This window comes from Dermacentor albipictus, chromosome 5, assembly GCF_038994185.2.
Source record: "Dermacentor albipictus isolate Rhodes 1998 colony chromosome 5, USDA_Dalb.pri_finalv2, whole genome shotgun sequence".
Classification (NCBI taxonomy): Eukaryota; Metazoa; Arthropoda; class Arachnida; order Ixodida; family Ixodidae; genus Dermacentor; species Dermacentor albipictus.
The window spans coordinates 22,041,133-22,065,433 of record NC_091825.1 but is presented as its reverse complement, the minus strand read 5'-3'; the positions used below and the strand labels follow the sequence as shown (position 1 = coordinate 22,065,433).

General features: G+C 43.2%; 2 protein-coding genes across 3 annotated transcripts in view; both read right to left on the bottom strand.

Moving 5' to 3' along the window:
* LOC135898238 (juvenile hormone acid O-methyltransferase-like) overlaps positions 1 to 24,301 on the bottom strand; it is a 205,497-nt gene that overhangs the window by 75,335 nt on the left and 105,861 nt on the right. The window lies entirely within an intron of this gene.
* On the bottom strand, positions 11,080 to 12,213 carry LOC135898254 (uncharacterized). Its single transcript, XM_065427101.2, has one exon. The coding sequence runs from the start codon at positions 11,935 to 11,937 to the stop codon at positions 11,080 to 11,082; it is 858 nt and encodes a 285-aa protein (XP_065283173.1). The 5' UTR covers positions 11,938 to 12,213.

Below are 24,301 nucleotides of genomic sequence, written 5' to 3'. Positions count from 1 at the left end.
ATCACCTTCAGTAGGGACGTAGGTGTGTCCCATACGTACGTCCAGTCCTTAACCTTCAAAGAGGCACTTTGTGTCTTGTTGTTTTCTCGAACATCCATTTTCCTATTTTGGTTTGACCACATGGAGCTTCTTTGAAACTTCAGTATCCCACTGCCTTTGCCAATATTTCCTCGACTCATGCCGCAAGAAAGGCAGTGGGCGGGAGAGCTATGTGTCTATCTGTATATTGAAAAGCCTTCGACGCGGCCCTTTTGAATGCTAACTGCATTGCCTTTTATGTCTGTATGGCCAGGTACCCGGCATACTACGATCAATTGTTTGCTTGTGTAAGCTGATCATCACAAGCACTACAGTTTCTTGTAAATTGAATTCTTGGGTTTTCCTAGACTCATTAGAGCGCTAACCACGCTCAGTATTTCTGTGAATACGATTGTTTTTGTAATATTCATTTGTTTTATGTATTTAACTGTCGAGAGAATTGCACATGCTACCACTGTACAATTGCTTGTCTGCGGAGTTAGTGCACAAGACCTTGAAAAATACAGTTCCAGAGCTGCGTGAGCAACACCGGTAGGAGACTTCGAAGCATCGTTATAAAATTCTCCCGAAGTTGAAGTAGATGCGAGTTCACATGAGCCTCAGATGCACTCTTTGATATTTCTACGAAAGTGACGCCCCACTGGATGGCCTGCCACTAGTAGGAGCCATTAGTACATTCAATAGGAGGACAGTCTTTATCTGACTGTGCTTCCAATCGTACTGACAGAGGAGGTCTAGTGGCTGGGTGATTACGGAACAGCCTGGCCTTGGAAAAGTCGCGAATAAGTGAATGAGGCGGACAGTGTACAGCGGATTTTATCCTGAGGGCGAAGGAAAATCTTAAATATGGCCTTTGGAAGTAAAGAGACCACTCGTTAGATTCAACGTGCAGGCTTTGCACAGGACTAGTCCTGCAGGCGCCTGTAGCAAAGCGAATGCTTATGTGGTGGATATAATCAAACATTTTCAAAGCACTAGGCCTAGTAGAATTAAACTATACCACCGTAGTCAAGACGAAAAGAATGTTAGACTTTTGTACAAGCGTATAAGGCATTTCCTGTCACTTCCGCAGGATGTCCGTGACAAGAGTTTCACCAGATTTGTAGTTTTGAGGCACTTCCCTTTACGATACTTCGGGTGTGCGAGAAATGTTAACTTGCTGCATATAAGGATCCATAAAAATTTGTCTTAATGGCCCGCAGATAGTCGTTCTCCTTTTAGATTTACAAGTGGGTTCAGCAATATATCTATCTTGTTAGAGAACAGGATGAACGTACTTTTTTGAGGGTTTAGTTTCAAACTGCTTTGGTCCGCCCACTAAGACAATTTATTTAAGCCAAGCTGCATCTACCGCTCACTGATACTTAGATTATATGATTTGTAACCTATATGAATGCCATCCGCATATTTCGAATAAAACATAGTACGGGTTATGACAGTGTGGAGCAAGTACATTTTGGCAATAAAAAGAGTTCAGCTCAGTACACGAGCTAATAGAACACCAGTCTGCTGCTTAAAAAGCCGAGACAGAGTGTTACCAACTCTAACGCGTAACGTGTATTAGGAGATGTAACTCCAAATCACATTCAGCAACTTGCCTCGGACTCCCATTCCCGACAGATAGCGGAGGATTCAAAAGCACCAAGTTATGTCATGTGCCTTCTCCAGATGTATATGTACTGATAAGAAACACTAATTTACACAAAGGCATCATGGATATTTCTCTTGGTTCGGACAAGATGATCTGTTGTGGATGTGAATAAAGGGAAAATCAGACATCCACCCGTTCGTAGCGATTGCTACAAAGGAATCCCATACGGGTACCTCGAAAGAAAAGCTTCATAGTTGTAGAAAAATTCGTCCTTGTCCGGGACTGGATCTGCATCCCCTAAAGCCGCAATGCAAGGGATTGAGTATTTTGTTGCTTTCAGCATAATGTATGAGGCGCCGGTTAATTATATTGTCAGAAAGCTTGCCTAGACTACTTGTCAGACCTATGGGCCTATAACGACTGGGTGAATAACGTTCCTTGCCCCTCTTTCAGAAGAGGAATTCCGATTACTTCTTTCCAGGCTGACAGACTGTAGCCGGCAGAGGACATGGAGTACAATCACGACAGTAGTGTTCTGTGGGTTTCAGGCTGTAAGTGTTTCATCCTTTCATAAATTATTCTCTCACATCCTGTGGCCGGCATGTCGGAGTTCAGTGAGGCCTGGGACACCGCCACGCAAAATGGACGATTGCATACTTCATCGGATGTGCCTTTCCGACCCAGAGCCAGTTGCTCTGCTTGCCCTGGTATTTTATAAATATATCAGTGTAATAGGATGTACTAGGAGTGTGCTTCAAAGGCTCTCCTAGACAATGTGCCTGGTCCTCAATAGAGTTTCCTGGAGCATTTGCTATACCTAGAAGATGAGTTTTGGGGGCTTTTATTTTGTCGATCTTGTTCAAGACTTCCTTTTCTTCCGTATAAAAATTCATGATACTTCTATATATTTCCCAACTTTCCCTATTAGAACGGCGGCGCGTTATACTACCTTGTGCCTTAATCCCTTGGGAGCCTGGCCTCATAGTTGAATAACCCAGAAAGCATCTTCTTCGCTACCTGAAGGCAACGGACTTGAGGGCCCGGCTATGGACATCCTGCGCCTCAGTTCATGTGAAAGTGCTCTATTGACTCATGTTTTCTCTCTCTCTCTCGTTCACTCCCCATTGCCCTCCCCACGTGTAGGGTAGCAAACTGGGCTCAGTCTGGTTAACCTCCTTGCCTTTCCTTTTTTTCCTCCTCTCTCTCTCTTTAGATCACCGGCGACTATGTAACGGTTATGGAGATCACCAATAAAGCTTTCAATTGTTGTTCCAGAGGGCTGATAACTTTGGGCAACCTACATAACCGTGATGGTTACTTGCTTATTGAATAGCGCTGCTTCAATACCAACTGCCTCAAGGGCTGTTCGGAGTTGCAGCTGCCGGCATGAAACGCCTTTGTCGACTACAATAACTAAACGCCATAGGACGCAACAGCGTCATCTCGATCTTTACGCGAAATAGCGTATTGCTGGAGAAAGTTTGTTTGTGTAAATTTTAGATGATTGTCTTGAAAACACAGCACCTCTACCGCTCCAGTGTAATACTTGTGTATCTATATTGTCTTCAAAAGACATGTTTTTGCCGCAATTGAAGACTCACAAAAGGAAGACACATAAACACAACATGGGTGGCACTTCCAACTGATTTATTTTGGGCTGTGACCCAAGAATATATATATATACATACACGCGTGCGCTGACTGTTCACAGATCTACGTTAGCCAGTGGTCAAACAATCTAGCTTCTGATTTATAGAGCATGATAGATATATCACTAATGCAATTTGTTCCTTTCTTTTTTATATAGTAGGCTTCCATCAGCTCCCGTGCTGTTTGAAATCTACTTCTGCCAAGAATCCTAATCTCAGAAAAACGTGATTTGCACATGCAGGTCTTGCAGTATGCAGGCAAATGTGCCACGCCATCTTTCATTAGATTTAGTTCGTGTTCCCTGGCTCATTCATTTATACAGCGTCCAGTCTGTCCTACGTAGGACTTGCCACACTCAAGGTGAATTTCTAACACCACGCCTGTAGCACATCTCCCGTAGGACGTGCTATGCTTCTTGCCACAGCCTTGCGAACCGGTCTCCTCGCGTGTGGTTTTCGAACAGAGTCGACCCAGTTTGACGGGGGCAGAAAAGGCAATGGGTACACAATACCGGTCTGCCACCTTCTTGAGGTAATGTGAAACCTTATGAACATAAGGAATCACTGCAGGTCTTACGCTTCTGGCTCTTTCTTCCTCCCTTATGGCGCTGGTACCTTTAATTTTCCGTAAAAGGATTTCGGTGACGGAGCTCACCAACGAGTCAGGAAACCATGCTTCTTTCAGTCGCTTAATCTGATTATTGAACGAGGCCTGCATCATGTGTGTACAAGATTTTTCGAGGGCAGACTCCGGGCAGTGCATAGCATTTCCACGCTTTACAATCTTGGAATGGCATGAATTATACGGTAGGAACCCTTTCTTGGCACGTGGGAAATATTGCCAACAAGCCTGTCAATCATGAAAGGTTAATCTTAAATCTAAAAATTGCAGGGTGTTACGCTGTGGCACTTCATGCGTAAGCGAAAGCCCTTTACCATTGTCCCTAAAAATGTTTAAAATATCATCGCAGCACTTCAATGAGCCTTGTCTGTTAAAAAGGAATAAAAAGCCGTCCACGTATCTAAAAACTTTCAAAATGTTTAAAGTGCTGTCCCCTTTAAAAGCCTCTTCGAGCAGGCGGTAAACACTACACAAGAATATGTTGCACAGCTGCGGCGAAATACATGACCCAATGCAAATGCCGCGTTTTTGCAAGAAAAGCTGTTTGTCAAAGGAAATAAAGGCACTATTAAGATAGGCTTCCAATAATGTTAAAAAGTCCTCAAGCGTAACACCAGCCGCATTTCGAAAAGCTATGATGCCACTATCTTCTAGGCACATCTTTACCGCAACAAAAGGTGCATCATGTGGAATAGAATAACACAGATCATCAACATCCACAGAAAACGCATCGCCTATGGATTGTTTGTTTCGTGGAAACTGCACTATGTCTTCTGAATTGCCTGTCAAGAAAGGATCATTTACTTTAACAGTTTTTAGCACCTTTAGAATGTGCCTACTAAGTAACAACTGCCACGTTCCACGTTCGCTCACACTGCTCCTAAACGGCACATTGGGCTTGTGCATCTTTGCACTGAAAAATATGTTTAGCACTGTAGCTCTGAGATTGTTAACATATTTGGCCAACTTGTCCAAGCTGAACGCCTTACACAGCGTGACAACTTTGCTCTTTACCTTTGATTCAGATTTCGTAATCTGTACAAAGTTTTTGTTAAGAGCCTCTACGGCTTTCTCATTGTACATTCCTCTAGGAAGTACCACAAAACAACTTTCTTTGTCTGCTTTTAGCGAGCACCAACTAGGACAACAAGCAGTTCTGTTGCAATATATTGTTCTTGTTTTTGTGATGTGCCTCCAGATGAGACGAGTTAGCTTACGGATCCCTTCCAGGCCCCGTAATAAGGGGTTTACCTTTCTTGGAGTGGTCGCCAGAATCGCGCCGCTCACGAGGTGCGGGATCCGCTACCTGGCTTGGGGTGGTATCCATCGACTCCTGGGACCTGCTAGACTTCCGCTCACACGAGCGGGGTGTTTTCGTGGTGCGCCTCGCCTGAAGATACAAAACCTTGGAGGCCACCGACCCAGACGTCGATCGGCCCTCATACCGGCATGTCTGCGGCCACACGTTTTAGGGACCGAGAAGATGCCGGAGTCAGTTGCGGCGTTGGAACCGCACTAGCATACCTTGCGGCATGAAGAAATGATACGCGCGTTCCTGATTCCTGGAAGGAAGTGTTTTCCTTTACTTTTAATATGATTTATATCATTTTTCTTTCTGCTATGTAGGACAAGTTCTAGAGTAAGCTGCTCGTCCACCGTCATAGTTCGGACAGTGGAGTGTGCCATTAGAGTCATCCGAAGGGCGACTGTGGACGCCGGACTTCGCACAGGTTTGTCGGTCCCGGCAGCTTTCAGAACCATGGCCATACCTCTGGCACTTGAAACATCTCCGAAAATTTGGGAGGTATGGTCGGACTAGGACTTTACTGTATCCTGTTTCTAACGTTTCTGGCAACATTATGGACACCAAGGTGACGATCAGATGTTTAGTTGTAATTTCTTTGTTTTCCCGTTTGATTACGATTCTTTTTACTAGGGTAACGTTAGGCTCCTTCTAGCCCACTAGGAGCTGTTCTTCTGTCAAGGTTAAAAAGTATCGATCAGAAATTAATCCTTTCGGTGTGTTCATCGGTTGCCGTGGGGTGGCGGGAATTCGTAGGTCACCGAATACTACGAGACTGGCGAGTTTTCCTTGCTGGTGCTGATCGCGAACCTCAAGGAGGAGTTTGCCGCTGCCCATTTTGGTCACCTTGTAGCCTGTACCTGGTGTATCGGTTTGAAATTTTGCAACGATGAGCGGTGAAATTGTTCTGACGGCATTTTTGGGGTTGTTACTTAGAACAAACCACTAAGAATTGTGAAAAGGTTTCTTTGCGCTGGCAAAGAAACTGCATGAGTTCCGTGCGCCCTCTTTTGGTGAATGCCGATCAGACAGACTGACAGGGAAAGCATCATGACTCTCTAAATCTTTGCTTACTTTCCGCAGCAATACTAGCCACCCATAACTGAACCCAACAAGGGGACGCTACTAGACCCGCAGAAAACGCAGAGGCCAGCGTTAGATAGTTAGTATATAGTATAATATAGTAGACACAAGGTTGGATAAACTACACCAGGGTAACCCTGCTGCCTGGAAAATCGGAAGTAATTTAAGATTTGGAGAACCCAGAAGAGATGGAAAACGAAAAAGAGAGACGAAGGTTTGAGGGAGAGAGAGAAAGGAAAAGGCAACAACCGATTTCACCCAGGTGAGTCAGTCCGGGGGTGCCGTCTACGTGAAGCTGAGGCCAAAAGGGTGTGTTGCCTGCACCTAGCGGCCGTAAAGGTCCAAAGTCCTGGCATCGGCTCAACCCCCAGGATACCCTTTAGCATAGACATGGCTAAGCCACGCACGGTTAATCGGGGGAAGGTCCGACATTTATGTGCTCGGGTCCGTGGTGTGGCCACACGGTCATTGCACCTCTCGTATGATGCGGCCAAGCAATTACATTGGGACATCAATAGTAAGGGCCCTCGAAAGGAATTTTGTCGTCCTTCGTCGTTTCCCGAAGATGTCCTGTGTAAAGTCCAAAGTGCGTTAAGATCCTAATGACCCCAGCTCGCCGTATGCTCTAGGTGCGAGGGAGAGCGTATAAAGGAAAGCCTAATTTTCCATTTCACAAAATTCTGGGGTTCCAGGCGCCAGAACCCCGATGTGATTATGAGGCGCGCCGTAGTGGAGGAGTCTTAATTAATTATGACCACCTTGGTCTCTTTAACGTGCACCCAATTCGCGGTACAGAGACATTTTTCGACAGTTTTACAAGCACTATATACGCAGTGAGTCAAAGCACACCCACTATATGCTGTTGCATCAGCTTAACACACGAACAAATTATTGTAATGCATCCAAACAAAAATACCAGAAATTTAAAGTTGCCAGGACGTGTATTGCCAAGATATGAAAAAGCAGATTCACAATCGGAGGATCACTCGATGAACAAATTTCTAAACAGTTGCACTCTGAAGTGATTAAGTGACATTTATTGTTGAATTTAAATTTCCATACTTCCGTTATCTTTGACGAAAGAAAGAATCAGGTAAGGGAGGAATTGCCTGCCATAATTCTTCACAATTGATAATATGTATTCCTGTGTTGAAACATTCCTTTATGATTAAGTAAGTCTTTTAAAACTATTACGGATGTCTTTTATATCAGTACAAATATATGCTCCCAGCCTGCACTGATGTTCTGAGTATGATGGTCTGAGAGTATGAAATTTATTTCTTGTTTCTCCATTAGGGCTTTTCCAGGTCCGCTTCCGGTATTTACGTTTCCTGAAGAACGTATTTATTATTCGGAGTGTATTCCTTTCTTCGAAGTCCACCAACATGTCGCCTCTAGTGTTTCTAGAATCAACACCGCAGTAGCCGAATGTTTGTTCACCCGCCAGCCTTTCCGTCTCTTCTGCATTGAAGTGCCTATGACTACCGCACACCGATTTGTACTTTTTGTACTTTTCTCATGGCCAATTCAACATCTACATAAAAGTGTTCTATTTCTTCATCATCGTGCCTGCAGGTCGTAGAGTAATCTCGTACTGCCTTTATTGTATACCTCCTATTCAGCTTTATTATGACTGCTGCTACCCTCCCATTATTCGTCAATGTTGCCTGCTATGGCCTTGTGGATTAGGAATCCTATCCCGTATTGTCCTTTATCTGGAAGCCCTCCGTAGCATAGAACGTGGATGTTGGTCTAAACGGTATAAGCCTTGCCAGTTCTTCCAGCCTCTTCATCATTCCTCAAAGAGTCCTGCTAAGCTAACGTCACTCGAGAGGGTTCAGTTCAGTTCAGTTCAGTTCAGTTTATTACCTTAAAGGTCCCCCGTAGGGGCATTACATAAGGGGTGGGTTTTTATAAGATAGCAAAACATCGTCATAAATAATTATTTAACGAAATGGTCGGTTACAAGTTGTGTGAACGAAGATGGACAAGTCGTATTAGCGATGTTGGCGGGAAGGCCATTCCAGTCTGTGGCGGTACGGAAGAAAAAGGAGGCTGCGAAGGTGGTTGTCCGTGCACGTGGGCGTGCCACTTGAAGTGGATGGCTGGTGCGGTGAGATATGCGTGCTGCTGCTGTTATGTAAGGCTCTTGATTAAGGGAAGAAAAGAAGAACTTGTGGTACAGGGAAAGACTGGAAATGCGACGTCGACATGAAAGCATTGACAAGCCCGATTCTGATTTCAGTGATGAAACGCTGACGTCGTATGAATATGAGGTATGAATGAATCTAACAGCACGATTTTGAACTGATTCTAATGCGTCGGTGAGATATGCTTGATGCGGGTTCCAGATAGCTGACGCGTATTCCAGTTTCGGCCTGACAAGTGACTTATATGCTAGTAATTTTAAATCTGATGGGACCTGCCGTAGGTTCCGTTTTAGAAAACCTAAGGTTTTGTTAGCTGCAGAGATAATGCTAGTGACATGTGCGCGTCAAGACAAATCGTGAGACAGGGTTACACCTAGATATTTATAGGATTGTACTGATTGTAATGGTGTGGTATTTATTTCATATGGGAAGAAGGAAGGGTTGCGACGGCGGGAGAAGGACACGAATTTACATTTCTTGGCGTTAAGGGTCATCAGCGAATTGCTGCACCATTCTAAAACACTGTTAAGATCATTTTGGAGTGTGGTATGGTCAGATGAGTTATAGATAGAGCGGTAGATGACGCAGTCGTCTGCAAACATGCGTATATTACTGGAGACACACTGAGGTAAATCATTAATATATATTAAAAATAACAGGGGACCAAGAACAGATCCTTGGGGCACGCCAGAGGTTACTGGGAGGCGACTTGATAGGTTACCGTTTATAAAAACCATTTGTGTGCGATTAGACAAAAATTCAGTTATCCAAATTAGAACGTTAGGGTCCAAGTTCAACAGCTGAAGTTTTAGTAGCAAAAGTTGGTGGGATACTTTATCAAATGCCTTTGCAAAATCTAAAAAGATTGCGTCAGTTTGTACATTGATGTCAAGGTTAGTATGCAAGTCATGAACGAAAATAGCTAATTGAGTTTCACAAGAGAAACCTTTGCGAAAACCATGTTGTGAAGGGTGAAAAAAGTTATTACTGTCCAAGAAGGCAATGATTTGAGAGTAGATGACATGTTCCATGATTTTGCACGGCACGCTTGTTAGTGAGATGGGTCGATAATTTAATGGGGAATTCCTGTTACCGGTTTTGTAGACTGGAATGACCCTTCCCACTTTCCAATCACCCGGCATGTTTCCTGAAGAAAGTGACTGTGAGAACAGTAAGGATAAGTATGATGCAGCCATGTGTCTTGTGTTTCTTAGAAGTTTAGAGTTAATTTCATCAATGCCAAATGACGATGATAGCTTAGTTTTCTGGATTATGGACGAAATTCCGTCAGCAGAAAATGTGATGCATGGCATGTGACCTTCAATGTTGTACAAAGGTAAAGAAATGTTTGTTTCGATTTCGTTCGTAAATACTGTTGCAAATGCGGAATTAAAAGTGTCAGCGCATTCAGTATCGGTAATTGTCTCGTGTGTGTCATTTGTGAGCGAAATAGTGTGAACAGGATGAGGATTTATTACTTGCCAAAATTGCCTTGGGTTAGTGCGCAGTAAATTTGGGAGTGTAGTGCCATAAAATGAACGCTTTGCGCTGCGGATCGCAATCAGATATTCGCTTTCAGCTTTGTAGTACATTTCCCATCGAAGCGAGTTCCCGTTATTTGTAGCCACTCGGTAAAGATGTTTCTTTTTATTTTCTAGTTTTTTTAAGGCGTTAATAAACCAAGGTGTTTGATTATTGGGGCGAATGTGAACTTTAGGAATATATTTGTTAGCCAAATCTGTTAGCTTATCCTTAAACATCGACCAGTTATGGAATATTGACCGATTGCGATACGCAGCTTCAAACGTGGGGAAGAAGGTCTCAAGTTCGCGGTTAATTGCGTCATAGTCACCCTTTTCGTAAAGCCTTATAGTTTTCTTATGTGTCTTATTTGGTGTTACAGGAAAAGAGAAAGTAGCATGAATGACTTTATGGTCACTAATTCCTCGAAGGTGTGTAATTGATGAGAGGGTACTGGGATCATTAGTCAGGATGAGGTCCAGAATGGTTGCGGATTCTGGTGTGACACGCGTTGGCTCCGAAACTAATTGTGTGAGGTTAAAGTTCAAACAAATGTCAATGAAATTCCTTGTCTCTGGGGGACCTACTATTGAAGAATATGTTAAGTTGCTCCAGTCTATGTTTGGGAAATTAAAGTCCCCGAAAAGTAAGATGGAGGCATTAGGGTAGGTGGTCGTTAGTTGTATTAAATTGTTATTGAGCTCCCCACAGAATTCAGGAGTGGCATGTGGAGGCCTGTAGCAAACCCCCAGCAGCACTGTAAGTGGTGACGTGCGATATAGTAGCCATAGTATTTCGAGTTTTGATGCAATGTTAATAAATGAACACAAAAGTTGCCGGTGAACTGCTACAAGAACGCCACCGCCCCTTGTGCCTACGCGGTCAGTTCGATAAACCTGGAAGTCGGGTAGCTCGGCCAAAACTTCGGTATCAGTGACGTCATTGTGTAGCCAGGTTTCTGTTAGAATGAGCAAGTTGCTGCCTGTTGATGATACGATGTTAGATATAAGCTCGCGCTTCGGGAGATAACTACGTGCGTTAGTAAATACTGCGGAAAACGAAAGATGTTTTCTAGGTGCAAGTTCTGGTTGATTCTGTTTTTGTAGAGGACGGGATGATTGCTACAGAATTTCTTTTACAGAGTTAGATGAATCATCAAAAACATATCGTTTAGGACCAATGTATAAAGTTTTATAGCGTAGAGAGTATGTAAGTGATTTAGATTTGGCGAAATGCAAAAGGGCCTTCCGTGCTTTCTGAGTCAGGCGAGAGAAATCTTCACCTACACTATAATTAGTTCCTTTCAGCATTCGGCCTTTTGACAGAAGGGCGTCTTTCGTTTTCCAATGTGCGAATTTTACTATTATAGGACGATTTCGATCTTTGGTGTGTTTTCCTAAGCGATGTGCCCTTTCTATATCTGTGGGGTTGATGTCGGTTTGTAAGTGATCACGGCAGATCTGGATTATTAATTCTTCAGACTTAGTAAATGTTTCATTTGTAGTGGGGTCAGTAATTCCGTGGAAGATCAGGTTATTGCGGCGAGATCGGTTTTCGGCGTCGTCGAAACGGGCCTCTAACGCTGTGACTAGGCGAGTTGTTTCAGTTGATGTTGTCTGCAGTATTTTTATGTCTTGGCGTAGAGGCATGAGAGCCTGATAATGGACCTCTAAGTCGGTCATGCGCTTATTCAGGTCACTGATTGTTTTGTCTGTGGTGGTCAGCTGCAGTTTCAGGCTCTTTAGCTCCTGCACAAGTGTTGTTTGGCCTGCGGTTAGTTTCTGCAATTCGGCCAGTACAGTGTCAAGGCTGGCAGGACCAGGGTTAGTCTCGACGTCACCAGATATGATTAGTAGCAGACGGATGACATGAATGCACTCAGTGGCAATCGCGACGCAGCACCGTGGGCTCGGGAGCTGTACCAGAAGATAATTGCTTGATTTTTTAGCAAAAAGTGCATATGTTTGACTAACCTGCATGGCGAAAGCAAAGCGGTTAGCGAACTGCACCAAGGTACAGTCACCGGGCCCACAGAGCTGCGTCGACGGTGGTTGTTGCTTTATAGCTGGTAGGGCTGTCGATGGCGATGAATCTTTCCAAGTTCGCTCCAGGACCGGTAGGTGGCATTCAAACGGTGAGGCAGATGGAGATGGCGATATGTGGGAACCAGGCAAAGGATTGCACGTGGCCGCTCCGTCTTCGTGACAAGGGGAAGCCTGCACTGACGACGCACTCGAGGATGCGCATGCCAGAACAGGCAGCAGCAGGTTGTTCATGTGTTATGCGTTGCCAGGTTCAGTTTTCTGTGGAAGCCGGTCCAAGTCTAGCGATTCTTAACCTCTGCCATATCGAAGACCTGTCCACCACCTTCGTAAAGTGAACCGCAGCTGCTGGGGACTGCTGGCCATGGGTTAATGGTAGGTGTCATGAGTGAAGTAGTGGCCGAATACAGTACCAGGGAGGCCAAATCCTGTTCTGGTCAGGGAGTGTCCTTGTTGAAGCTTAGTGAGCCTTCCTAGTTTGGTTACACCTTGACTACTATAGCCCCACTTGCTCTGGACATTTTTGCCGATGGCAGGCGCCACTCCAGGCCTGCAGATATAGTGTGGTGGAGAACTTACCTCCTTCAAATTAGAAGCCCACTGTTCTACCTTTGCTCCACGCCACCGTCTCTGTCACATAGCTATAAACTGAACACTTGTTACACAAAGCTATAAAAAAGCGGATATGAACTTATGACTATAGCATGTGACATAGCTCGGTCAGATGGCCGTGTAGGTTGTGAGGCCACCTTAAGACACACAAGATCAGTTCATAGGATCCCACATGCCTAAACATTTACTTCGCGCTCACCATGGACCACGATCTACGCATGCGCAGGGACACACCTAGCAGCTTACTGTCGCGTCCTGCTGCAACAGGCATCGAAGAAGTCTTTTTCAGCTGGTTAGATGTGCCTGACTAGCACGCCACACGAGGCCGCGAGCTGCAGAGACCCGATCTCTAGCCAATGAGGGATTCTATGCGACCTCTTAGTTACAGAAAAAGCGCCTGCCAACAATGAGCGGTGCGATCAGTTTTAGACGTGACGTGCACATTTTACGTATAGGAATAACCATGGCGGAAGTGATCACCAAAACGAGTAATGCGCCACATCTAAGACAGATCTACTGGTCGTGGACTAAGCTGCGCTTAGTTTATGCTATAAAGCAGTGGAAAGCTATCGGACGGCTACTTAACGCGATAGGTAGGACGATATTAGTTATTCCGCTCGGAATCAAGTGCCATTGCACTGCCTCTGGTCATGTCGAGAGCCCGAGAGAAGACAGAAAAAATCTAAAATAATAAAGAGATTTAGCAGTGGGCATCTAAACCTCACGCGTGCAGGCGACCGGGAAAGAAGCCAGGGACACTAGACATTTTCAACATGGTTGACATTTGGAGCAGAAAACTATCCTGAAAGCGCGCAAGCGCGAACGGATAAATGTCTTGACGTTCTTAATGCTTGACAAAGATTATTCCTGTGCTCTCGGACCGTCATTCATTAAAAAGCATATTAACCAGTTTAAAATTTGCTAGACGAGAAATGAAACGATGAAGTAAACATAGTGGAACGGTCTCTCCACGCTCACCCGAGTACGACGAGCCAGGCACGCGCTGTGACACAGCTAGCAGCTTACTGTCGCGTCTTGCTGCAGCAGGCATCGAAGAAGCCTCTTTCCGCTGCCTAGATGCGCCCGGCCAGCGCGCCACATGTGGCCGCGAGCTGCAGAGACCCCATCGCTAACCAGTCTCAAATACTATGCGACGTTTAGCTACGGAAAAAGCGCCTGTCAACTATAAGTGGTACGAGGAGTTTCAACCGCGACATGTACAATTGACGCATGGGAATAAGCGTGCCGGAAGGGATTGCTCATGAGGCTAATAGTAATAATAACATATGGGGTTTTACGTGGCGAAACCACTCTCTGATTATGAGGCACGCCGTAGTGGAGGACTCCGGAAATTTCGACCACCTGGGGTTCTTTAACGTGCACCTAAATCTAAGTACACGGGTGTTTTCGCATTTCACCCCCATCGAAATGCGGCCGCCGCGGCCGGGATTCGACCCCACGACCTCGTGCTCAGCAGCCCAACACCATAGCCACTGAGCAACCACGGCGGGTGTCATGAGGCTAAATTCACGATTTTCCAAACTCCAGGTAATCTCCGAACAGTGCGTGCTGAATTATTTTAGTAAAATTGCTCAGCACAGATAGCGCTCTGTAATTTTTAAACACTATCTTATCCCACCTTCTGCGTATAACAGGTATTATAATCACTTTAAGTAAAACCGCATTTACTCATGGTAGGATTACGTATCTGTGATAGACGAGGGCTAATAGCAGATGTGTTTGCCTTAATCAGGCCCCATTTGAAGTCATCGGAAGCAGCCGCGAAGTGTCTATTTATTGGGAAAAGGATATTTTTCAGCTTCACCGGTAAAATTAAAGATATTCATTACTGTAGACAGATTTTATAGTTACTTTTATAGTCAATAGTTTTATAGTCAATTGTTTTGTATTTGCATACGTGTAAGCAAGAGCTCATTAAAGATATTGGCTCAGTCAGTTTGGGTAACATTCTTTCCAGTTTGTTTAATTTCTTTGGGAGTCGACACATTATTCCTGGCGTTAATATCTCATCATGAATATCTAGAATCCTTTTGGCTTGTCGACGTATTCCAACTTCGGTCTATATTGTGCATGTTTACCTTAGTCGATGTCGCAATTTATGTTTGTTTCTGTTTTTCTATTCTTTAACTTGATCAATATCTTTGTCCTGAAGAAATTAATCAAACGTTTGTTCCTTACTTGTAGCCTTTTGTGAAATTTCATTGTCATCGAAGGCCTTCTTTATTTTGGAGGTCTTTCAGGAATGAAAAAAACAGAAGAGCTTTCTTATAAACGCCATTAGTTGCTTTGTGGAATACGAAGTCATAGTGGACTCATAATACCACTTCTAACCAGTCGTCCTGCATGACCTGTGAGAAAAGCCACTCGGCATGATGTCAATGACTATATTCTAGCGTGACACATCACATCTTCTTTTCTTCCTGCTTCAAAAGTGTCTATATACAAAAAAGCAGGCATGTGATGGCTTAGGCCAATTTTCAAACCAACAGACGAAATTTGTATGCCAAGTTGAAGCTCACAACACAGTCTTAAACACATTGCACAGTTAACAAAGGAGTCTTACCATTTGATAGCGTAATATATTTTAATATATTTTAAAACGACTAATACACATAATAATTATACTGATGCTACCAACAAAGACCACTTCGTTAAAGTAACTAGGAATTTGTGCAAGAACTACGCTGAGACAATCTAGAAAGCATTGCACTTTACTCGATGGAAGGCTATAAACATCCACAATCGTGATAGCACGGGTCGCTTAGCACTTAGTGACTTATAATGGAACATCAGTCTTCTACGGTTATGCATCACTTGTTATTCTTGGCATTTAGTGAGACATCACCACCATTTTTTTACTATTTGTATATGCGCCTATAATTTGATAACACTCAAAACAGTATCCATCGTAGAGACCAGTACATCCAGTTTCTGGACCCCCCGTGGGCACGGCGGATCCTTACTGCAGGCTTTTCTTGGCTTGACTGCTTCTGGATGCGCGCGGCCACTTAATGCGACTTGTTACAAGAGGCAGCTGATCAACAAAGGCCCTTCGTTCTCAACGCTGTCGTCATCCAGCGACGCAACCCTACTGGCCTATCCTTTCAAGTATCTCAGTGCACCGTCATCGCTTGGCGCCGCTATAAAACAAGACCAGCATGATTTCATCTTTCATGGGCACGGCGGATCCAAAGCCGCCATGTCGCTAAACGTAACACTTATCTGCTTACTGCAGGTTAGTCCCCGTTCTAGTTCAACACAAAGTGATTGTCGAGGCTAAGTGATTCTGCCGTGCCCAAGGCATTGTCTTGTAATACCGTATGCCTGCTTTGTCATTTGCAAACTACTAATTTGCGGCGATGTCGAGGAAAACCCAGGACCTACTCAAAAAGAAGTGTACGAGCAACTATTTCAAGGACAGACATAAATTTGCAATGAACTATTGCAAATTAAAACTGATTTTGCTGAACTGAAAGGACATATGCACGACTTTAGACGTACTGAGGAAATTGTGGCGTCTGAGCGCTTAGTGCAGTATGAAAATATTGAACTATTGCAGGCTACATTGAAGTCGTTTGAACACGTGATGTCTTTTCAAACCAAATAGCAAGAGAGAGAGAGACAACTTCATGTAGTCGCCTGCAGAACAACACCATGACTAAATGGCGCCGTGACGCGGGCCCTGACGTCTTCTCAGGGGGTGGTCTCTACTTAACTCCAGCGCGTGTTACTCCCGCGGTCGGTCGCCCTGAGGGGCAACGTTCCATCGGTTTCGCTCGGCCTTTGTCTTTCAAGAGCCGCCGAGACCTGCTGGACGGCCCAGGTTTGGCTTTCGTGGTCGTAGCATTCCGCCGCAGCCGCGAGTCGCGGCGGAATCGTTGTGCTTGTCGAAGCCTCATTGGGGAACTTGGTGCAATCCATAGGATGTGCGTCAGGGTGGCCCTCTCCCGCTGGCCCACGCGGCACACATCACTCACATATAATTTAGGGTATAGATGAGTCATTAACACTGGGGTGGGTAAAGAACCAGTTTCTAATTGTCTGAACAGCACCGCCTCCGCTCGGGTCAGCCCCGGGTGCGGGGGTGGGAAAGTCCTTCGAGCCTAAATAGCAAACTAAATAGCAAACACACCTCGAAGACCATTGCAGACGCTGCAATTTAATTATTCATGTTATACCTGAGATTTCCGTGGATTGAAAAGAGGAACTCAATATCAAGGTTGTGAAGCGTATTTTTCACGACAAACTTTAGGTTAAATGCGAATCTGTTGGGCGTATTCATCGACTGGGTACGTAGGTGGGAAAGCGGCCCCTAATAGTGCACCTGCCAAGACTTCAACGAAAAAAAACTAATACTGAAAAACGCAAGCAAACTGAAGGGATCGCATATCTTTATTATGAATGCTTATTCTAAATCAACGTTAAGTAAATGCAGTCTCTTCCGGAACAGCGCAAAGGAGGAGATAGAACAGGACAAAGGAATCAACCTGATACACGACAAGCTAATGATCGATAAGGATATGTATTTTTGGGACGAAATGGAAAACAGGCGGGTGAAAATGAACAGCTACAAGAACACCACCCCGCAGCTGTCAAAAACTTGACGTAATGTGCATGCGCACGACACGCAACTTTGCCTCCTTTATTTGTGTGCCCGTAGAATAAGGAATAAAACGGTGCTTCTTGAAATTTCGCTGCTGCAGTACGATCCTCACATTACCGTAATAACTCAGACGTGGTTACATTAACGAGTGAATGATGACGACATTTTTCCACCTTCGTATACGGTTTTTCATAATAACAGGCAATGAAGGGGAGGTGGTGTGGCTATTCTTATCCAACACAAATTTGATGCTGTCTTGCTGGAGGGCGTACCGGAACTTCAGTACATCGGCATTGAAGTAACTTTGTGGGGCCACTAATTCATCTTCTACACATCATGCAGAGCACCTGACTCAACTCTTGAATACTTACTAAAATTAAAGCTACATATGTCTGAATACCAGGACAATGAAGTTCTTTTTATTGGCGATTTTAATGTGCCTTGAGTAGACTGGGAACATTTTCGAGAAGCTGTGCGGTATCTGAAAGAAATTCTGACCAGGTGGTGATTTCTTCGTACCTGCATGAACATTTGCCAAATCTGTGGTTTATGATCCTTTCATGATTCCAGATTCTGAATCAAACGTCGAATTTCTGAGAGACCATAATCCTGGAAATGGGAACGCTTGTAGCATAGATATTGAAGATCTATACTACTCAATAACACATAGAGAATTATTCAAAAGTGGGAAAGCCTGTGCCTGCGAATTCAGTGATGAGAGGAGAATCATTGAACAGTGTGGCATTAGCGTGGAATCATTCCTTCAGTTACTTTCTATGTACTTTAACTATTAGAAAGGGGGTTAACCTAGGGGCCCAATTTTTATTAAACATATCATGAGAAGCGAACAAACAAAGTTGCTGGCTCCTCAATTTGGCAAGCTGTTTGCTCATTCACTTCCGTTGCCATTTATTTAATTTAATTAGTAAGTGCAAGTAATTTATCCTATGTTGTCATTGGCGTCTTTGTTGCCTTCTCATGATATTTTTATGTACTTGAATTATACGGTGGTGTGTTGCGACAATGCCTTATACTTACCAAACTCTGGCGTTCGCATTAGGGGCAAAAGTGGCCCCCGCTCTTAGTAACGTATATTTAGGTTTTGTGGACAGGAAAGTTCAGTAGGAGCTCTTTGGTTTGGTCATGAAAATCTTCTGCTTTGTGGATGATTATTTAGTTGTGGTGGATAATACTGAGTCTAGCCAAGCGTATCTCAACATACTGAAGATTTTTCGCGAAAATGGAATCGGACTTTACCATTGAGTTACTTAAAGACAATACGCTTCAGTTTATATATCTCAGGCTAACTTTTTTGCTAAATCATGTAGGCCTGATGTACAAGCCCCTTTCTGTGAAGCCTTTGCTGCCATACAATTCGGGACACAGCAAATCGGTAAAGAATACTATCGCCCTGAATTGCCACCATTCCTCCATAACGAAGTCTTGTCAATACCACTTGCTGGAAGGGGCTAAGGATGAAGTCAACAGGCTAACCATGGCCGCATACCCCGAACACACAATCAGGACGACAGTCCAAAAACTGGCGAAATGGTTAAAAAGCAGAGAAAGAGCAAGCAGTGGAAATGACATTGGGGGATCGCGAAAGGCCAGCAGTTATTCCATATGTTAATAGGCTGGCGCATGGGCTCAAAAATGTCGCGAACTGGTGGGGTGTTGAAGTTGCTTTTTCTTGTCCAAGGAAATTAGCCAGTCTGTGCCAGGCTGTACAACCACGAGCACAAATGTCAGATTCGGTTGCGCACAATTCGTGTTAGGTAAAGCATAGACCTAAATTCGTGACGTGCCGCAACAATGTTCTGTACGAGATCCCCCCATCGTGCGGATCTTGTTACATCGGCTGAACGGGCACGTGTATAAACAAAAGGTTACAAGAGCATTTCTCCAGATTAAATAATGCTAGTCTATCACATTTGGACACCCTTTGTGCAGCTTGCAGTTGTAAGCCCACTTTTGAACGCACACGCGTAATCTCGACAAATAAGAATTAAAAGGCCCGCCTCATTTCAGGTGCCTACGTAATCATTAAATATGGTGACAAGTAAGTAAGCCATGCATCCCTCCCACTACACAACAAAGAAAACACTTTTTTAGACACATCTAATCGTTAAAATTATCCGACTTCTTGTTTATCACTGCGTTTCTTGCTTTGCTTTTGGTTAGGAGAATGTTGGTGCGCGGGTGTACGCATGTGTGAGTGTTCCTATATATATACGTGTTTAAACGCAATAAACTTTAGTCGTGAGTTAGCGCTCGTGTTTCTCTATTCTTCATCCGTGTTTTTTAGTGTGCGCTTCCTGTAATACTTATGGATGTTTACAAAAAGCGGGGATGTGATCGCAAAGGCCAATTTTCGAACCAACAGAAGCAATTTGTATGCTTCTGTTCAAGCTCATAACACAGTCTGAAACACATCGCACACCTAACGAAGGAGTCTTACGATTTGAGAGCGTAATAGATTTTAATTTATTTTGAGACGACTAATACACATCATCTCTATACCGATGTCACCAACAAAGACCACTTCGTTAAATAACTAGGAATTTGTGCAAGAATTTTGCTGATGCAATCCAGAAAGCATTGCCCTTTACCCGACTGACGGCTATAAACAACATCCACAATCATGATAGCACTGGTCACTTAGCACTTTTTAGTGACTTGTATTGGAACAGCAGTCTTTGTGGTTATGCATCACTTGTTATTCTTGGCATACAGGGAGACATGACCGCCATTGTTTACTATTTGTATAAAATCCTAAGCTTTGGTAATACTCAAAACAGTATACATCATAGAAACCGGTATACTCAGTTTCTTGAAGCAAAAGCCTCAAATTGTCGTGTCATTTATTTCAAACATAGTTGAAATTGTGTTGCTTTCTTTAGTAAACTGCGGGCATTAAGATGCAAGACTGATAGCGACTTCATCATCTATGTGCTACTTGTAATGCATTCAACTAACGATTCTAAGATATGCCCTTTCTATTTCAGTATGTGTGTTTCTACGTCTCAAAAAATCTATATTATGTTGCAGAAGCAACCATATTTCTGGGAAATCATCCTCTGTTTCAATTTTGATGGCTATTTTGCCGGTCTTTTTGCATACACATAACTCGAAATTCTTCTCTCAAGAGAAGTCATGTCCTTTCTGAGCTGCCCGAGTGTGTATCAGCCAAAACAGTTTCCAGTTAAAGGGCGCCATACGTTTGACTCATTATTCTTCAGTCATTTTGCAATTTGGTTCCAGTAATACTTTGGCCTCCACTAAGGGAAAGGAATGAGACAGGTTGTATAGGGTCCGTATATGCTGAACGTGTGCGTATGACCTCAATGATGCGCTCACGTAATAGAGTGAGTCTAAGCGATTCCGCAAGTTTATCCACAGCACCCAACACATATTCCACATGTATCCGGCTACCCTCTGCACCTCCGAATTGTGCCGCCTTACATTCTTGTAGAGCGCATTCAGTTCCCCCTTTGTATGGCTCACCTCTTTATTAGCATTTCACTCCCAACTTCACCAGCCACTCCTAAATGCTCTTTAATTCAACATCTTGCTTAAATTGCCGCCTAACGAATTCCTCAAACATCGCCAGGACCACATTCACCGTACTTTCGAGGCCTTTAAGTTTTTTCTTATGCTGTTGAGAACTTCTAGTTTCTCAATCGATGATACTAGCTGTCTAAGCTTCTTGCTAATAGAAGAAAGAAGAAAATTCTCTCTCCGCAATTAATTCCTGTAACCACCATAAGCAAACTGTACTTCGCTATTTTCGGTGTCCGCGCAATCTTTACATTTCTCCTCATGTTTCGCTTCACTTGGCAGTGCCTTGAGCATCTTTGTTACGACCCCTGTGCGACCCCTGTGATGATATTAATCCCACTAGGAGAACATCTTGAAACATCTGGCTCATGGAACACACTTTTTATTTATTTATTTTTATTTAGTTTCCACTTTGCCCACAGCGCCACGAATGGCATTACAATTTGGTAAAATAAATGGAGAAAAAATATACAGGTCAATTGTCATGTGCATAAAAGATTGCGATGACACACACATGAAAATAAACCCTGCAAGAATAAACCATAAAAATAGAAAGCAATAAATTTAAAATAAACATAAACATACGTCACAGGGCCTAGTAATTACACAAAGACGTTCGTTGTAATCGATAGAATTTACTTTCGCATCAATTACATTGCTCATGTAAATGAGCTACTGGAGCAACGCGAAAAAGTTGTCATTTGCGGTGGTCGAGGCACGTTGCCGTTCTACTTGGTTCCAATCACAAATTGCCTGGGGGAAATTAGATACTAAATCTGACAGTTTTGCACCTCTTTTCTTTAATTTTGTTTACATGATGTCGTCGTAAAGAAACAGAATCAGGAGGAAGTAAGCACGTTTCACGCCATATACCTGTTTGTGAGTCAAAAATGTTATACAGAAATTTCAGTCTTGCCATTTCCCCACGCTTTACTAATGAAATCCAGCCAAGGTTTTCCTTAGCACGCGTTACACTGAAGTGTTTTGTATAGTTTCCGAAAAGATAGTGAACCCTTCAATTTCGCACTCTTTCTGTTCGCCGAATGTCATATTTGAGCAAGGGATCCCACACAGTGCAGGTGCATTCAACTGTGGACCTAATATGTGGTATGAACAGTGGCTGTTTCATTTCTGAAGGAAACTGCTTGGTATTTCAACGCAGGAAGCCTAATGTCCGGCAAGCTTTGGCTGTCATTTTTTTCAATGTGGCGGTGCCACGATAAGTCGGTGGTAGAGATGACGCCAAGGTGTCGGCACTCGCTCACAGAATTAGCTCAGTAGTGTTTAGGAAGTGCTTGTAGTCATCGGTGTATCGCTTTTTTGTAAACGTCATGCGCACTGCTTCTTGCAAATTGATATGCAAGGCGCAAGCGCTGCACTATTCACCTACTCTGCTCAATTCATGTTGCAAAATGGCACAATCTTGTTGATAGGCAATAACGCGATAAATCACACAATCGTCTGCGAACAGGCACACATGGGAAGATAGGTCAGCATCTATATCATTCATATAAAGTTTCTAGAAACAGCAATGGACTCAAAATGGACCCCTGTGGTACTCCTGATGTGACAACAACCATATGAGTTCTTTTGTAGTTAAGAACTATGCGCTGACGTCTAGTACTTAAGAGGAAGCTTTAACTCGGGAGCTCCTACATAAATACATACAATAGGATAATTCGTTTTTCTCAATAGCCACTGCACCATACTAGACGACGTTTATTGCATTTCAAAATAAAAAAACTTAAGGTCTAGTGAATGTTGGTTTCGAAATTTTTTGTATATGTCGTCAATCTTTTATTAGTCATTTGCAAGAATCGCAGATTTTCAAATATTGGAACTATCAAGTTTACGATTCTGTAACCTAGCAATGAAAACTGATATTACAGTAACGTGAATTGCATCCAATAGCACACCTAAAGCGGACAAAATTTAAATGTTACACACGAACCTCAAATATATTAGTAACTTGGAAATGCAGCTTTCGCAGCCCCCTTGTATACAACGAAACGAATTCACGTAAGAATAACATACCGCATTTGTCCACTCTGAATGGCCTAGTGGAAGCCGTTTAGAGAACAGAGACATCTGTTCGTGATGCCAAGCTATTATTTTTGAAGTTCGTGCTTCCATTCTTTATTTTAACTTTCAGATTTTTGAAACAACATTTTAAAAAAATTTATGCAGTAAATAGACATTCCGTTTTCAAAAGTTGCTAGAATATGCCTTTCTCTCTCAGACACAATAAATTTCATTAACATAGGCCAATGGGTTATCTCAGAAAAGCGTTTCTGCGTTTTACACGTATTTGAATAGGCCGCGTCGGAGTTGGGCCCGAGCTAAAGCTCCCTCTTAAGTATTCTTTGAGGTAGGAAATTACTAAGTGATAATTATTATACGATGAAAGCTTTCGAGAAATAAGTGGTAAGGTGCAACACCAAAAGCTTTCTAAATCCAAGAAAATAGCATCAATGAAGCAATCCACTACTAATACACTTGCTAAATCATCTGTTAATTCAGTGAGTTGGGTGATGGATGAATAGCCACGTCTAAAACCATGTTGATTAGGGCTTAGCAATGCGTATGTGTCGAGGTGGCTCCTAATATCAGTAAAAAGAATGTGTTAAAAAATTTTACAAACGCAACTTTTACGAAAATAGGTTGATGATTTGATACAGTACAAAGTGGTCCTGATTTGTATACAGGTACAACATTGGCAATTTTGGAGTCATCAGGCTGGGTGCCTAAAGATATTGTAAAATAACTTGTAGATTTCGAGACACAGAAGGAGCCCACAAAGAGAGAAAAATAGGAGGCAAATCATCCGGCCTAGCCAACTTACATTTATCAAGGCGCTGGAGTAACAATTTGATTCCCCTTATGTTAACGACATCATCATCCATGCGTTCAGTACAATTTGTACCTTAGTTCAGAGTCATTCCAATGTCAGAAGAGCGCCTCCCAAATACCGACCCAAAGAACGAATTCAAGCAATTGGCCTTAGCCGTGCTATTGTAAACAACTGTACCAGCATGGTCAAGCGTGGGTACTGAAATTTCATTTTTACAGTTAGTTTTAACAAAATTCCAAAATTTCTAGACCGATCCTTCATTAGCGAATTTAACGAGTCAAAATATTGGTCTTTTCATCGTTTCATAGTACTCTTTAATTTGTTTGTTGCCCTTTTTAGTCCTTCTTTCTTGAAAGATGTCGAATTTCATAAGCGGCATAACCATGCTTTCTTCTCCGAGTAGTTCTGCGTATTTCCTTCGTGAACCGCGACTGGCTTTTACTATGCCTTGATATCAGCCACCATGATGGCACAAGCTGTTCACGCAACATAAACATCTTGTTCTTAAATACCCACCAGAGTTCATTGACACCTTCCGATTCCGAAAGCGTTTAAAATGTGTCAAAGTGTGCGTCCAGTGCAGACGATATCTCGTTTATGCGCTCCTTCTAATAGGTGAAAATATGCCGGCATTCGCTACTTATTACGTGTGCATA